The 16,617-nt window shown below is 40.3% G+C and overlaps 7 protein-coding genes across 7 annotated transcripts; all 7 read right to left on the reverse strand.

The window, feature by feature from the left end:
- Window positions 1-296: 296 nt before the first annotated feature.
- LOC120770795 (trypsin eta-like) lies at window positions 297-1,276 on the reverse strand. The gene has a single exon (XM_040098374.1). It carries the CDS (start codon window positions 1,146-1,148, stop codon window positions 297-299), a length of 852 nt encoding a protein of 283 aa, XP_039954308.1. The 5' UTR covers window positions 1,149-1,276.
- A 2,183-nt stretch (window positions 1,277-3,459) lies between these two features.
- On the reverse strand, window positions 3,460-4,425 carry LOC120771992 (trypsin eta-like). The gene has a single exon (XM_040100348.1). It carries the CDS (start codon window positions 4,392-4,394, stop codon window positions 3,585-3,587), a length of 810 nt encoding a protein of 269 aa, XP_039956282.1. The 5' UTR covers window positions 4,395-4,425; the 3' UTR covers window positions 3,460-3,584.
- A 2,405-nt stretch (window positions 4,426-6,830) lies between these two features.
- LOC120771336 (trypsin zeta-like) lies at window positions 6,831-7,773 on the reverse strand. Its single transcript, XM_040099281.1, has one exon. The coding sequence runs from the start codon at window positions 7,723-7,725 to the stop codon at window positions 6,886-6,888; it is 840 nt and encodes a 279-aa protein (XP_039955215.1). The 5' UTR covers window positions 7,726-7,773; the 3' UTR covers window positions 6,831-6,885.
- Window positions 7,774-8,271: 498 nt separating this feature from the next.
- LOC120771757 (trypsin zeta-like) lies at window positions 8,272-9,215 on the reverse strand. Its single transcript, XM_040099939.1, has one exon. The coding sequence runs from the start codon at window positions 9,206-9,208 to the stop codon at window positions 8,366-8,368; it is 843 nt and encodes a 280-aa protein (XP_039955873.1). The 5' UTR covers window positions 9,209-9,215; the 3' UTR covers window positions 8,272-8,365.
- Window positions 9,216-10,836: 1,621 nt separating this feature from the next.
- Window positions 10,837-11,661, reverse strand: LOC120771661 (trypsin-like). The gene has a single exon (XM_040099776.1). The coding sequence runs from the start codon at window positions 11,637-11,639 to the stop codon at window positions 10,932-10,934; it is 708 nt and encodes a 235-aa protein (XP_039955710.1). The 5' UTR covers window positions 11,640-11,661; the 3' UTR covers window positions 10,837-10,931.
- Window positions 11,662-13,411: 1,750 nt separating this feature from the next.
- LOC120772907 (trypsin theta-like) lies at window positions 13,412-14,277 on the reverse strand. The gene has a single exon (XM_040101794.1). It carries the CDS (start codon window positions 14,176-14,178, stop codon window positions 13,468-13,470), a length of 711 nt encoding a protein of 236 aa, XP_039957728.1. The 5' UTR covers window positions 14,179-14,277; the 3' UTR covers window positions 13,412-13,467.
- A 603-nt stretch (window positions 14,278-14,880) lies between these two features.
- On the reverse strand, window positions 14,881-15,725 carry LOC120771815 (trypsin-like). The gene has a single exon (XM_040100033.1). The coding sequence runs from the start codon at window positions 15,643-15,645 to the stop codon at window positions 14,938-14,940; it is 708 nt and encodes a 235-aa protein (XP_039955967.1). The 5' UTR covers window positions 15,646-15,725; the 3' UTR covers window positions 14,881-14,937.
- Window positions 15,726-16,617: the final 892 nt, after the last annotated feature.

Below are 16,617 nucleotides of genomic sequence, written 5' to 3' on the forward strand. Positions count from 1 at the left end.
TTCCGTCGGGACCGGTGAGGAAAATTTGAAAACCTAGATCAGTTATTATAAAATTCGATTCCAAGCAGTAGCTCTTCGGAAGTTTAGCACTGAAAGGATCAAAAGCAAGAAGGCCCAGGTAGAACATGAGTTCAGACCGAGCGCTATGCAGTCACCATAACTCAATTGGAACTTTTATGTTATTTTTTTGTAGATAGATAGTCTCTGTTATTGCTAGAAAATAATTGGATGCTAATTGCAAAAGAATTATATTTTTTAGTTTTCAGAATACAAAAAAGTTACATACAAAACTTTGATTAGCTTCTATAATAGTATTTAAGTGTCCTATGTTCTTCAATTGCCCGTTTTCCGTTATGACTGCGCAATTCTTCTACAATCCATGACTTCAGACTGGCCACATCGGTGTAAACACTGGGATAGCCTGGACGCGCACAACCATAGCCCCACGAGACTAAGCCCACCAATTGTCCTTCATACAGCAGAGGTCCGCCAGTATCGCCTTGGCATACATCCTGACCGCCGGTCTTCACATATCCTGCACAAATCATACGCGCGGTGACCTCACCAGAACCATGGATTGAAACACACTCTGCGCGACTGACTATTGGCACTTTTGTCTCTTCTAAATTATCGGACGATGGACCAAATTCCACACGGTAACCCCAACCGACCACCGTGGCCAAACGGTTTACGGCCGGCCATTGCTCACGTATATTTATTGAACGCAATGACGGGTGGATAGCATTCAACTCAAAAGGCAAATCCACAAATATCAAACCAATGTCGTAATCAGCAGTGCGTGTAGAAAAGTTCGGATGTTCGATCCACTTGGTAGCTGGATATACATTGCCATCACCGCCAGTGCGCTGATTGGCAGCAGCGACGATCATAACGCGATCCGTTTCGATTTCACGAACACACTGTGCGGCGGTAAGCACTGCCTTCTCCGTGATTATAACACCCGCGCATTTGTGCCAATACGCGCCATCGGCCGGCAAGCGGTAGCGTATGGAAACGAGATAGGGATGCTTTATGATGTCTACTTCATGGCCGCCAATGATGGCGGGTTGTATTCCTAAGGATGTAGTGGCCGCCAAGCTGCATGTGAACAAGAGCCAAAGCACGATAGTGTGATTTTTACACTGCATGGCGATCTATTTCGAACCTATTTTTCAAAACGCACTGGAAGCGACTAATATTTACTAAGCTACACTGTGTGGTCTAAATTTGCGGATTATCTTATTTTATTATTGTGTTTTTTGTGATAAGTTAAATGATAAGCTGTTTATTGAGCTTTTCTGATCTTTATTGATTACGTTTAATGGAACTCTAACCACAGTTCCTTTTATTTTTGTTTTAGTAGTTAATCTTTAATCTAAAAAGTAAACATTGAGTTTAACCTTTGTAACAATACCATCAAGCTGTATTCACTGCAAGCCGATAGAAAGCTTTTCACTTCCAATAAAGCTCCCTTAAGTAGCCAGTGTTACCCATTTGCTGTAAAAGTTGCTATATAATAAGTAGCTTTTTTAAGGGCCAACTTGAGCTGAAACAAACTGCTTTGTTAATTAAGAGACCCTTTGCTAGATGTTATTGGTCTCAACAAGGTTCGCTTTATAATTGTATATGTTTTTTTTTTTCAAGTTGAAGCAACAGAAAATTTAAACAGTTATCAGTTCTAGCCCATGTCTCTGTCTGCATTTCGAAGAGTGAGATGTTAAATGGATTGAACAATTTACCAAAAGTTTGACTGACAACTTTAACAAATAGATGTCCTTAGATCGGAATTATCAGATTTCTGCAGTTTCGGACTACTTCCGATTTCTTTGAATCTCTTCCAAGGAAAGTCTTTCTAAGGAAACCATTACATACTTTCGTTCATTGTTGAGTATCAGAAGAGATTATGTAGCTTTAAGAAATCATTACAGAGTTTTCCAAGGTAGAACTACGATAAGCTTATCATTTACTTATTTAGATCAATAGAGGTGACTATGTTGAATGTGTACTTTGAAGCCATACTACTGTTCATCAACATCAAAAGCTTAGTATTATTGTATATTGGGTAGTCGAGAAAGTATTTTCGTATTTCCAATCATACTTCAACCTATTTTTTTATATTTATAATGAACTTCAATGAACCAAATATGTACCATTTTGGTGGATCACTTTTTACCATTTTTTCCGCTAGAGACATTATTCCATCAGTGTAAAACTATTCTGGTTTCTCGGCGAAAAACTACGACAAGTAATTTTCATAGGCTTCTCTTGAACCCAACCTCACTCCATTAAGAGAGTTCTGCAATGGTAGTGCGATGGTGCAAGATCAGGGCTATATGGTGGATGCATCAAAACTTCCCCGCCAAGCTCTCCCAGTTTTTGCCGAATCATTAAAAATGTGTGTGGTCTAGTGTCGTCCTGAGACAAAGCCCTTTCTGCTGATCAGTTCTGATCAGTTTTTTTCGATTGTTTGCTTCAATCTAATCAGTTGTTGACAGTAAAATGTAGAATCAATTGTTCGACCAAGCTGGATCAGCTCATAGTGGATGATTCCTTTCTCATCCCACCAAATACTCAGCATAACCTTTCGAGGCGTCGATCCTGGCTTTGTGACCATTTGTTGAGTTTCACCCCGCTTGGAACATGATCTTTTTCGCACATTATTGTCGTATTTGATCCACTTTTCATCTCCTGTTAACATTCGCTTCAGAAATGGTTCGATTTCATTTCGCTTCTGCAAAGAATCTCAGATGTTGATTCGGTTCATTAAATTTTTCACAGACAATTCATGTGGTGCCCAAACTTCGAGCTTCTTTCTGTATCCAGCCTTTTTTAAATGGTTCAAAACCGTTTGATGATGAATGTTAAGTTCCTTAGCTATGTGGTTGCTTATGTGACGGTCCTGGTCAATCTATTCCATAATTTCATCGAAATTTTCAACGGTAAATCGACCAGAGCGAGCTGCATCTTTCACATCGAAATTTCCAGAATGGAAGCGATCGAACTATTTTTCATTATTTTCATTTCACTTATTTTAAACAGCTTTAACTTTTTTTAACTTTCCCGAATTTAATATTTTTTTGGTTGAATGAAGCTTAAAATCTCACCTTTCCGACATCATATGGTATGGCACAATGTGATTGGTATCATCGGAGATTTACGACTGCAACGACATCTATTGACAAAATACGAAAAGACTTTTTCGACTACCCAATATATAGCGACCATACAAGCTAACCGATCCAAATCGAATTCTTGTAAGGAACTTCTTGTATTTGTGAAGGGTATTTTAGCTTCGACGTAACCTATGTTAAGGGTTTTTCTTGGTTTTTACTGGATCATAAGTGTATTTGTTAAACACATATTTACGATTGATTTTAAAGTTGCTTATCTCAGACAATTCCATACATATCGGTGTAATAACAAACAGCTTATCTGTAAATTATATGAACACATGCGTAGTTTATTGTAGTTTCTAAGTATTTTATTCCATTGGCAAACTAGTTATTCATTTTCTTTCGCAAAAGTCAAAACTAACATAATAACAGCGTTGAAATTACATACATATTATTTTTTATTATTTACTATTACAACGGCTCAATCGCTTCGCTGCTAATCCACTCATTGAAATGCACCAAATTTGTATAAACTCCTGGGTAACCCACACGTCCACAACCATTACCCCACGATACCAAACCTACAGCCGTGCCGTTCGAAACAAGCGCGCTACCCGCGTCACCCAGGCACGCGTCCACGGCAACGCCATTTGCGCTTTCACCACCGGCGCACAACATGGCCGCGCTAATGCGTCCGGCGCCATAAGCTTCTTTGCACTGCGCAGTGTCCACTATGCGCACATTGGCCTCTTGCAATTGCTCCTCAAACTCTGCATACTCGGCCGCTGCGCCCCAACCAGCCACTGTTGCCGCGCTGCCAGCTGCGGGCAATTGCTCGGCTAGTTTGATTGGGTTGATCACTTTCACGTTTTGGCTGGTGAGCGGAAATTCCAAGCGCAACAAGGCCAAATCGTTATCGATGAACCAAATATCGAAATCCGGATGTATTGCAATTGATTTGACGAGATAAACATAACCATCACTTTGTGAACGATAACTGCTGCCGGCTACAATAAGTAATTGTTGACGCTCCAAGCCGATGACGCAACGCGCGGTAGTCAACACGATATCCTCCGAATATATTGTGCCGGAACAACGGTGACTGAAGGGTGTCGACGCATTGCGTTTGTAACGTATGGATACTAAATGCGGTGCGCTAGCAATGTCCACCGTCTCACCGCCAACAATGCGTCCTTGTGGTGTTGCGTACACCGTTAACGTGATTGAGGCACAGAGTGCCAAGAGGAGAATTTGTAGCGCGTTGTTTAGAAGTAATGCCATTGTTTTCTTGTGCGTCCGTAATGCAACAATATCGAACTTGTACTGTGCCCCGTGGCATAAAAAATGTTTAGCTGACTAATTTTATGTCATTTCGATAATATTCAAACTTATCGTATATTTTTGAAAAATCATACATATGTGATAACGCACTTCTTTGCTAGCACTTGAATTTAACTATTTTTCCGTTGTTAGTATTTGTCATATCTGGTCATGTATATGTCGTAAATTATACAATCGCTTGACGTACATATTGGTTTTGACCAATGGGAAAATGCGAGAGATAGTTAAAACGATAATTATACTCGGAATTATGGAGAACGAGCTCTACGCGCTATAAGTTGTAGGTAAAACTGTGTAAGAGTTTTTGTAGATCTTCTTCTCCCTTTAATGCAGCCTTTCGAAGTGTTTAGCAGGTTATGGAACTCCGCATTGACAGCTATAGCTTTGCGAGATCTTTTGACGAGCTTTATCACCTTAAATATGGTGAATATATAATATTTATTTATATTATTCGACTCATAAGGAATGCTAAAAGGTGTGTGATTAACCTTAAGAGACGGCCGATTTTAGACACTTTTCTTGAACTCATGATGAGCATATACCTAGTATACCATTTCATAAAATAAAATATACATTTATTGTTTCAGATAGCTTGATTTGGCACCACAATTCGTCTTCAAAATCAATTACGAGTAAATAGTTCCAATCCCCAATCGATGACGTTGGAGCAGACGTTCCATTGTCCGACCATGAACAAGTTCGAATAGTAATTAATCGTCTGAAGAACAGCAAAGCAGTGGACGATGGATTGCGAGACGAGCTATTCAAATACGGCGGCGAAGAACTGATAGAAGCATGCATCAGCTTCTTTTTAGAATATTATCGGAAGAAAGCATGCCCGACGATTGGAATTCAAACGTGCTCTGCCCAATCCACAAAAAAGGAGACCCCACAATCTGCGCCAACCATCGTGGGATAAGCCTCCTCAACATCGCATTTAACCTTATCAGTGTGGCTTTAGTCCTGGAAAATCAAGTGTACATCTGTTGGACGTGCACCGATGATATTGGTATACTTCGCCTCAACAACCGCGCCGTTAGCTCTGCTTTTTCCAGAAAGGATAAGGAAGCGAAGCAAAGGGTGTGGTAGTGAACGAGGGTAAGACGAAATATCTCTGTCACCAAACAAACAGCGGTAGCACTCGCGGCTTGAATCCCACGTCTCTGTTGATAGTCATAACTTCGAAATCGTAGATAATTTCGTATATCTTGGAACCAGTATTAACACCAATAACAACGTCAGCCTCGAAATCCAACGCAGAATAACTCTTGCCAACAGGTGCAACTTTGAAACTGAGTAGGCAATTGAGAAGTAAAGCCCTCTCCCGACGAACAAAGACCAATCTCAATAAGTCACTCATTATTCCCGTCCTGCCATATGGTGCAGAGGCATGGACGATGGCAACACCTGATGAGTCGACTTTACGAGTTTTCGAGAGAAAAGTTCAGCGTAAGATTTATGGTCCCTTACGCACTGGCAACGTTGAATAATTCATTCTATAAAACGACAAGCTGTACGACATATACGCCGACATTGAGATAGTTCAGCGCTGTCTAGATCATTTCGTCCGAATGGATGAAAACACTCCAGCTCTGAAAGTATTCGACGCAGTATCCGCCGGGAGAAGCAGAGAAAGACCTTCCTCAGTTGTAAAGACCAGGTGGAGACGGACCTGGCTTCTCCTGGAATGTCCAATTGGCGCCAAGCGGCGAAAAGGAAAACCGACGCGCGTTGTAAACTCGGCTATAATCACGTAAGCGATGTCTACACCAATAAAGAAGAAGAAAAGGTTCAAATATTTAAGTTCGATCATAGACAATTTCAGATTCGAGTAGGAATTTGGAATAACAAACGCATAGAATTTCCTCAAAATTACTGATCCATTTTAATTATATTAACCATTGCACTATATAGTTTAAAATGAGAATAGATTCGATTGATTTACCCTAAAGGGTCTTTCGAAAACTATTTATTATTTTATAGTATAATGGTTGTACAATACGTGCACGCTTCTTATCTACGGTAGCGGCAATAAAGACGCGATCAACTACCATAAACATAAGTACATATGTATGTACTGATATTTATTTCTGATATGAATAATCAGTTATGTACCCTCAATTACATGAATATTAATTTTTTGATAAACCGTGTTGCCATATTGATAAAAAATTGAGTCTAGACATTATAGAATACTTAAGGTTTCGATTAATTTTGCTTCATTTATATTCCCGAAAAAAGCACACACTGTCATTTATTTATTTCAGCCAAGCTATTAGTACCTACGCGCTTAAATGTAGGCAACGAAAGTCATAACAGCGTTTTAGCTACAAAAGATGAGAAAACCAATAAACGCACGGAATAAAACAAAAATTATTACACAAGACATTGATACGTGAGAGCACTATTTATTAGCATAAAATTTGAAACATTAGTACAACAACGTAGACTCTACTGCAGCAATCTTTTCATCCAACCATGACCGCAAATGCGTTACATTGGCATAAACGCCTGGATAATTTGCCCTTGCACAGCCACTGCCCCATGACACTATACCGGCCAACTTGCCGTCAACCAATAAGGGACCACCGGAATCACCTTGGCACGCATCCTTACCGCCAACGCCGCGTACGCCCGCACACAACATAGCATCGGAAATTAGCGAGTTCCTATAATCCTGCTGACATATCTCGTTGCTGACAATCGGCACTTTGACTTCTTGTAATAGATCTGGACTGGCACCGCCCTCTGTGAGCGTACCCCAACCGGTAACAACGGAAATAGCGCCATTCGCTGAGGGCTTGTCCGCCAACGGTATTGCTTTAATAGTCACATTATTAATCGGCAATGGTGCACCGAGTACCATTAGCGCAATATCATTGTCATAGGTGCTTGGAGTGTATTGTTCATGCATAATGATCTCCTTGACAGGCACAACTACACCGTTGACACTACGTTTTTCATTGGCACCGGCGACAATTTGATATTGACTTGCCACTTTACCGATCACGCAATGGGCTGCTGTCACGACCAGGTACTCGTTGTAAACGGAGCCGCCACAATTATGTGTAAAACTGTTCTGCGATGCTAGTATACTCTTATAACGCATACTAACTTGATGCGGGTGCGCTGTGATGTCGACCGTGTAACCACCAACGATGCGTCCATCCAACGCGACTTCGGCTGAATCCGTTTCGGCGAGAGTGCGCGCCCAAGCTGAATTCGTAAAGGCTATCGCCAATAGGCTGGCAATGATGATGCAGGCTTTCATTGCGAACACTTTAAAGTAAACTTATGGCAAGAGCGAAGACTTGTTGACCAGTCGGTTGGTCAAAGACTGATTATTTCTAAACGCTTGTAATAAGCCCAAGGCATATCCAACGCTACGCTAATCGTGGGCTTATCGGTAATTATTGATAGATGACGGCGTATGGCTTGATAATATGGCAACAAGGTTGTGCCATAATCTTATTAAAGGCCAATTAAAGGAATATAATTTATGGTGGTGCCCTGATAAAGAGTTTAGTCCATTGTATAATTCATTACGTGATCAAATGATGCGGAATGAATGACAGGAAATTTTAAAGTTGGCGCATTGCAATTATAGATTTAAAAACGTTTGAGGTTTTCGGTGCTTTGGGAATCGGCTTAAAGCAATCAGTTCATTACCCTTAAAGAGTAGACGACTCTTTCAACTGCAGAAATATTTTATATACAAAAAATCGTAGAAAATCTTCATTATCATGGAAGAAATAATTTATTTTTATGTTTATAAAAGGGTACAAGTCATAAAACCTTCTTTCAGGGGTCTGTATCTATTAACACACAACAATTTATTTAATAAATTACCATTTCCTTATAACAATTCCAACAATGCTTGAAAAATGCACATTCTCATAAATAAGCTTCTTTCAATAATCTTCGCTCAAAAGCGTCGCTTCCACCTCGGCGATAGTCGCCCGCAGCCATGGTAATAAATACCAAACATTCGCGTACACGCCCGGATAGTTAGGTTGTCCACAACCGTTTCCCCATGATACCACACCAGCCAGTTTACCATTAACCAAGAGCGGTCCGCCTGAATCCATTTGGCAGGCATCTTTGCCACCAACATCCAACAAACCCGCACACAGCATAGCGTCTGTGATGCCACCCGCATAACGTTCGTCACATATCTCATTGCTGACGATCGGCACTTGCACTTCGTGCAAGAAGTCGGGAATCTGACCTTCTCCGTCTAAGCCCCAACCGGTTACTGTAGCGATGTCTCCAGCTTGCGGTTGCACTTCAGTTAGTTGAACTGATTTAATGGTGAAATTATTAATTGGCAACGCAGCGGCGAGTACCAACAAAGCAATATCGTTATCCACAAATTCTTCATCATATTCTTCATGCATCAGAATCTCTTTTACAGGTACAATTACCCCGTCACCACCATCGCGTTGATCCGTGCCTACAACAACCATAAGTTCGTTGCTCTCCAGATCATCAACGCAGTGTGATGCCGTTATGACAATACGATCTGAATATATGCTGCCACCACATGAATGGTCGTAGGGGTCTTCCGGTATAGTGGCATTCCTTTCACGTAGACTGACCTGATGAGGATACTGTATAATATTGACTACTTTACCGCCAACAATTCGCGAATCCGAGTCTTGATCGTTGACGAGATGAGTCATATCTGCGCTGGTCATGACCACCAAAAGAAAGGTAAAAGAGGCACACAAAATATTACACGCGTAGTTAGCCATTTTGCAATTCATCCGGGTATTGCCTTCCCGACACGCGAGTGGATACTGCCGCACTGCGAATTTTGTGACAAAATCTGAGTAAAATATTCTTACTAAAGTTAAAATTTATTAAAATGAAATATGCCCACTTGAGAATTAGGTAAGTTTCAGTGATAATAATGTATGTTTATATTAAAAACTTAGATAAAGTGATTTACTATTTTTGCGAAACTAATTTATTATCTGTTTCTTCAGTGTTGCCAACAATAATGAGTAGGACGGTAGCACTGACTGTAAACACATACCGTTATATTTGGATGGCCCAGGTATGGACAAGTTCATATCAATTTGGTACCAGATTACAATGCTGTCCGGTTGGTTGGTTGAAAAGGGCCACTCACATCATCATTAAATCCATTGTTCTCCTGGTGGTTACCAATTTAAGCCTTATTCAGCAGCCCAGTGGACTTGGTAAAAACCCTGCGGTGGAAAAGCACCGTAGCTACACAATGTCTCTTCAGTTGGAGTATTGAAAGCCGTGTTGAATGTCCCTTCTCATCCGGCTGAAGGCCGGGCGCTCGCATAGTTAATATTCGAGAGTCTCATCATCTTCCGGTCATGTTCCGCATTCCGCCGAATCCACTTTTTCATTTTTTAAGGTGTGACCTTAAGGGTAAATGCCCTGATTTGACCCCTACAATGTTACTAAGCTGTCTATCTCTATTGTTCTTTGCTTCAAACAAGTCAATACGGCAGCTTTGCGGAATTGTGTCTCCAGCTGTCCTCGAGTTACCTACTAAAAGTCCAGTTATTGCCTGCTTGCATAACCTAACGCTGTGAGACTTAGTATTGGCGCTACAAATAGCTTTAATTGCCGCTTAACTATCCACTAAAATGCCTTTAAACTGGCTGGTTAGAGCAGAAGTCCACTTGGCACCTTCTGTTATACCCACAATTTCGACCTGAAAGACTGAGTTGCAGTCGTTAAATTTGAAGCTACCTACGTTGTATGGATTACTACAGGATAAGTCTGATCCTGTTATTGTTTCATCCTTGGATTCGTCAGTGAATATGTAGACTTCGTCGTTGGAACTGTCATCACGGAACCATTGGTTTAATCTTCTCCACATTATATGTTTAGTTGCTCGTGGGTCTCCTTCACACGGTCGCAATGCCAGCTTAAACTGAGTTCATTAACAAGAGCGAGTATGATACCGTTTCCGTGCGATGTCTGGCTCCAATGACCTAAAATCTGGGTGGCAGAAAGCATTGCCTCATACTTCATTTGTGTATGTGTTGGCCGGATGTCAAGGATAGACTTAGTTGACATAATTTTCATTGAGCCTGTATACAGTACTGTTTAAAATCAAATACTGTTTCGACTCTTAATAAAAAGTTTCCATGAGAATAACTGTGATTAGTTTGGGAACCATTTGCAAAATGTTGTCGAATGCAAAGACTGATTTCTTCTACAAAGTTATCTCAAGTTTCGAATTAAATTATAGTTTACTTTTCATGTTGATAAATTGAATATACAAATATTTTCTTATTTCATTATTTGACATATTTCTTTACTGATTAATTAATATTTTAAAATAATCATTGTTGCTATTTTAGCTTTCTTGGTTGACAATAGATAAGATTAAGACTACCTTCAAATACTTTATTAATAAACTTATGAAGGCAACACTTTGCTGTTTTCGTGTAGGTATAAGCAGCTGTTATCCATACATAGAAGACGATTTTACAATTTCTTAGCAGTTTTTGTAATCCATGATTTTACAGATGGTATATCAGTATAAATAGCTGGATTCCCCTTATTGCCACAGCCGTTACCCCAAGAAGCCAAACCGACCAATTCATTGTTTACAACCAAAGGACTACCGCCTAATGCGCCGCAAGCATTGTTACTCTTAGCCAGGCCGCATACCATGCTCTTCAAAACATCGTCACTGCTATATCCATACTTTCCAGAAACGCAATCCTTTCGGCTTATGACACTCACAGTCATGTCCACCAAGTTATTTTTTGCATCCCAACCGCTGACTACGCCGCTAGTACCTGTCTTCGGCAATTTGCTCGCTACATTAATAGTACCCACGTTCACGGACTCTGCCAACTTCAGAAGGGCCACGTCATACGCATTAGTTTCTGGATCGAATTTTATATCAAAAGTACTGGCGGCAATTTTTACTACTCGACCACCGTTATTGACGGCAACAACCAGTTGGGAACTATCGTAGAAAGTCAAACACTGAGCAGCAGTAACAACAATATTGGTAGATATTAGAGCGCCAATGCAGACGCGTGTGCCATCGGTTCCCTGTATGGAGACGAGATAAGGGTGGGCCTTAATTGTAGTAGCTACGCCACCTTCAATTCCATCAGCGTACGTACTAGTGGCGAACGCTGAAATTAAGAGCAACAAACGACAAACTAACGAAGAATACATCTTAACAAACACTGTTTTAACTCCACTCCTGACAATTAATAGCTTTCGAAGCTAAAATGTTTCTCTTTTTGTAGGCACTAACTTTTATAATTTGAAACAGTTAATAGCAATGATTTAGTACTAGTTTCATTAGCGAAAGAGTCACGACAAAAGTTTAAAAAATAAATGCAAGTTAAGGAACTGATAAGAAACCAGACAAATCAATGAACTTTCAACAAAATATCGCCCCTGCGTGGAGGGGGAAGAATATACTCGTGGTAAGGCACGCTTGTCGTAAGAGGCGACTAAAATCCACATGCACTGTGTCTGACATAGCAGGTCTTGTTTTAAATGTCAGCATGGTCTAAGTCAGAAATAGTGCTATAATATTAGCTAGAAATGATATTATTGACTTTATATTAATTCCTAAGATAAAGACATTTGTTGTTCAAGCGACAAATGTCACCAGTCACTGAGTTTGGGATTTTGGGAGCTCAACTGGTAGTAGCAAAAGCTACAAAGTCTCACCAGAGACTATAACCTGGTTTACTCCAATCTGCTCATTGGGTTTGGCCCTTTGTGGAATTCGTGGTGGCTGTGGTTTGTACCTAAATGCAGGCAGGGCATTTTGTCCAATGTGGAGTCGCATTGCGGCCGGGTGCCGGACCCAGAGTAAGGCAGAGGTTTTAGGTCGGCCACGTGTCCGACCAAGGCGGCTAGGATGTCCCTATCCACCCGAACCAATTGGAACCAAGGTATAAGTGCAGAATGCATTCATACTTTGGTTCTCCAAGGTATGAGTGTTGAATGCATTTATGCTTTGGGGCGCTGATCAACGTATTGTATTGATCTACGTGCTTCTAGAAATAGAAAGCACCGTGAGGTTAGGTCTTCGCAGGCAGGTACTCACGGGCTTAGTCAGACAGTCAGACCAACATCGTTCCTAATAATCGAACCGACTCAGAAATGACTGTCATTTAAACCCACCAAAACCTGATATGGTGTAAAGAAAATTTCGCTCGATTTCCTCCGAAATCGGTAAAGGTAGTTCCTACATAACGAACGAGCGGCTGGTCATTTTGTTCCGTTGGCACCAGGCCTTTTTGGAGGGTCGGGAAAATGTCGCTGATAAATGAGCAAATCCAAAGTGAAAACGATGCTCAAACAAAGGGTCAATCGAGTCCGACAAGACATCGCAGTCGATTGGAAGTTGCATCATAACAACGCCCCGGCTCACACCGCCTTTCTTGTGCACACCTACCTAACCAAAACCGACATCCCAACGCTTCCGCAGCCGCCCTATAGCCCAGATGTGCCCCCCGTCCTGTTTTTGTTTCCTTGCCTGAAAAAGCCGATGAAGGTAAAGCATTTTGAGACGACAGAGGGTATCCAAGCAACATGCACCTCGGATCTCAAGGATTTTCCTTAGAATGCCTTCGGTGACGCCTTCAATGTTTAGAAAACGCGCTGGCAGCGCTGCATCGACGCAGAAGGAGCTTATTTTGAAGATTTTTAAAGAATTGTAACATTGATTCAATAAATTTTTTTAAATCGACTCGGTCCTCTTAATTTCCGGACAAACCCCGTACATTCATTTTAGTGATCAAATATAGCGATGATAATGATAAAAACCGGCATATTTGTTCCACAACAGATTTTTAACGATAATGCGAATTGCTTAATAGACTTACTGCAACTGGCTTACAACTCTAGTACAGACCACGGAACAACTCACAAAATAGGCCTAATTTCGATACAAACATTAAGTTTAACTATCACAATAAAATACAGTCTTCTGCTTCAATCATAACTGTAATTTATTAACTAAATGTATAATAATACAATAAATTTAAAGTTGATTAGCGGTTTCAATGATCCACGAGCGCTCGGCTGCAATATTAGTGAAGACAGCCGGATTGCCCTTGTTGCCACAACCGTAACCCCAGGAAACCAAACCGACCAGCTGATTATCAACCACTAATGGATCACCAGCTTGACCATTACAAGCTTGCAGATTACTAGCAAGGCCACACAACATGGTATTCAACACTTCATCCTCGCTGTACTTATAGTCGCCGGAACCACATTCTTCGGCGTCAATTGTTCTCACTGCAACATCAACGAGACTGTTGTTGGCTGCCCAACCGGTCACCACACCTTTGGCACCGTTTGCCGGCAGTTCGCTGGCTAACTCAATGGAACCACTTTCCACTGATTCGGCTAATTTCAAAACGGCCACATCGTTCTCCATGGTGACAAAATCAAATCGCGGATTGAAACTTTGCGCCGCGATTTCAACGATTTTTTCGCCATTATTGACACCGACAGCCAGTTGGGAAGCATCGTAGAAAGCCAAGCATTGCGCAGCAGTCACAACGGTATTTTCATTAATCAAAGCACCACCACAGATTATAGGTGAACCATCTTTACCTTGTATTGAAACGAGGTAGGGATGCGCTTGTATGGTCGTCGGGACACCACCTTCAATATCGGAGGCGAATGTATTACTAGAGTATGCTAAGATCACTAGCAGGATAGTACAAGCAAATAACTTCGCCATTCTTTTTTTTTGACAGATAAACTATTTTAAAGCCACTATAGTTAACTTCGAGGTTTAAGTCTGTTAATTATGGTGTTAAATGTTCAACTATGCCCTACTCGATAATCGTGTGCCTTTATATACCATCAAAAGCGTCCAATATTTATTATGTGTGCTGCATTAACTGTTTACAGAGAATGCAGTTAATTGAGAACAAACCTATTTACTGCAATTCGATGTTTAATTGATTGTTCCAAACAAGAGTCGTAATATAATACATCATCTCTAAGGCACTAGACAATAGTTGTATGGCAACATTGTTGAGTCCAGGTGTTCTATCGCCTATTACGTAGTAGCTAAAGTTGAGTTTACTTGCTTGAAGCCTACGTCAGTTAATTCTAATATAGATTCTACAGTTTTTGTTTATCATAAAAGCAACGAAAGCACAATTGGAGAAAAATACACTTATGTCAGATACCACAAACCGCATGATCTTAAAGCCGCAAAGTGGAATAGCATGAGCTTATTAAATAATTAGTAGATCGGCTTTCGTGGAATTTGAGTTATAGAAACCATTGTCAGCTTCAAAGCAACATTGTCTACATTAAATTCATTTAATCTGTTATGTGGCCCTTGAGATACTCAGTAGCTCATATTACTGATAAGCTTTTAGCTGAATGATTTAAGAATCAGGTAACAAATGAATTATAAACAACATTTATTTTAGATATAAACTCATTTTATTTAATTAAGTTTTATATGGAAAAAAGTAACTCCATATTACAAGGACTTTGCCGAGCTGGAGATCCACGATGCTAAAGATGGAATATCAGTGAAGACAGCTGGATTACCCTTGTTGCCACAACCATAACCCCAGGAAACCAAACCAACCAATTTCTTGTTTGCAATCAAAGGACTTCCGGGGAAAGCGCCACAAGCATTTGCGTTAGTCGCAAGTCCGCACAACATTGTGGATAAGATTTCATCTTCACTGTAGCTGTAGTCACCTGAACCACATTCCGAGGTGCCAATGACAGTCTCCGCAATATCTACCAAGTTGTTGCTGGCGTCCCAGGTGGTCACCACACCACTAATTCCATTTGTTGGTTGTTCGCTGGCCACTGCGATGGTACCAACGCTCACTGCTTCAGCCAATTTCACTAGGGCCACATCATTCTCCATGGTGGTGAAATCAAAACCTGAATTGAAGGTGCTGCTGGCAATTTTCACGACTTTAGCGCCATTGCTGACACCGACCACCAGCTGTGATACATCGTAGAAATTCAAACACTGTGCTGCAGTGACAACCGTCTTTGTATCAATTAAGACACCACCACAGACTTTTGAGCCGTCGGTACCCTGTAGCGAGACGACATAGGGGTGTGCTGAAATCGTGGTGGCTACACCACCCTCAGCTCCATCAGCGTTGATGTTAGAGACGCAGGCAGCGATCACGAGCAAAACACTAGAAATGTATAACTTGGCCATCTTTATATGAACTGTAGTTCTCTTAATGGAGCTCAGCGATTAGTTCTTAATTTCTTTGGTGTCGAAATCTCAACTATGAATTATTCATACTTTCATGCTCTTATATACGTTCAAAAACCTGCTGCGCGCTTCTAAGCATTGTTTATTTTGTCTGCCGAAGGGAGAGAGAGTGGTAGAGTTTGGCTCAATCGGTAAGCAATTATAGCGTTATCTGTTAAATTACTAAAAGATTGTAGAATATAATTGTTTATTTTATTCTAAAAAGAAAAATAAGTTAAATTTCGCAGTAGAATAAGAGGTACATACATTCATACTATGGTAGTCGAAAAAGTGTTTTCGTATTTCTAATCAAACTTTAACTTTTTTTTTATATTCATACTAACAAATAAATAAACAAATAAATATGTTCCATTTTTTGCCATTTTTCCGCTAGAGACATTATTCCATCACTGTAAAACTTTCAACAGTGTAAATCGAAATTTCCAGAACGAAAGCTAGCGAGCTTTTGTTGTGCTACACGAATTGATACAGCATGGCCTCCGAAAACTTCACAAATTTCATTGGTCGCTTACGTGGCATTCCTTCCCTTTTTTATACAAAAATTTCAAAATATAGCGAATTTCTTCATTATTTTCACTCATTTTTGAAAAGCTGTAACTTTTTTCAACTTCCGTGAATTTAATTTTTTATTTTTTTTGGTTAAATGAAGCTTAAAATCTCACCTTTCCAACACGATATGGTATGATACAATGCGACTGGTAGCACTGGAGATATACGAGTGCAACGACATCTATGGACAAAATGCGAAAAGACTTTTTCGACTACCCAATATATGAGGTTTTAGTCACTTTTCATAATAACGGGTGTCAATTTTGTGTATAATTTATTTTATCAATAAGTCTGCCTTTTTTCTTCGTCAGGACATACATATGTTTTTTTATTTTTGACTATTTCCTTTTAATAATAAAAGCA

The sequence above is a fragment of the Bactrocera tryoni genome, chromosome 3, assembly GCF_016617805.1.
Source record: "Bactrocera tryoni isolate S06 chromosome 3, CSIRO_BtryS06_freeze2, whole genome shotgun sequence".
Lineage (NCBI taxonomy): Eukaryota > Metazoa > Arthropoda > Insecta > Diptera > Tephritidae > Bactrocera > Bactrocera tryoni.

Bases quoted from the DNA above. Each gene is read 5' to 3' on its own strand.
- LOC120770795 (XM_040098374.1), bottom strand. From the start codon at position 1,148: ATGCAGTGTAAAAATCACACTATCGTGCTTTGGCTCTTGTTCACATGC.
- LOC120771992 (XM_040100348.1), bottom strand. From the start codon at position 4,394: ATGGCATTACTTCTAAACAACGCGCTACAAATTCTCCTCTTGGCACTC.
- LOC120771336 (XM_040099281.1), bottom strand. From the start codon at position 7,725: ATGAAAGCCTGCATCATCATTGCCAGCCTATTGGCGATAGCCTTTACG.
- LOC120771757 (XM_040099939.1), bottom strand. From the start codon at position 9,208: ATGGCTAACTACGCGTGTAATATTTTGTGTGCCTCTTTTACCTTTCTT.
- LOC120771661 (XM_040099776.1), bottom strand. From the start codon at position 11,639: ATGTATTCTTCGTTAGTTTGTCGTTTGTTGCTCTTAATTTCAGCGTTC.
- LOC120772907 (XM_040101794.1), bottom strand. From the start codon at position 14,178: ATGGCGAAGTTATTTGCTTGTACTATCCTGCTAGTGATCTTAGCATAC.
- LOC120771815 (XM_040100033.1), bottom strand. From the start codon at position 15,645: ATGGCCAAGTTATACATTTCTAGTGTTTTGCTCGTGATCGCTGCCTGC.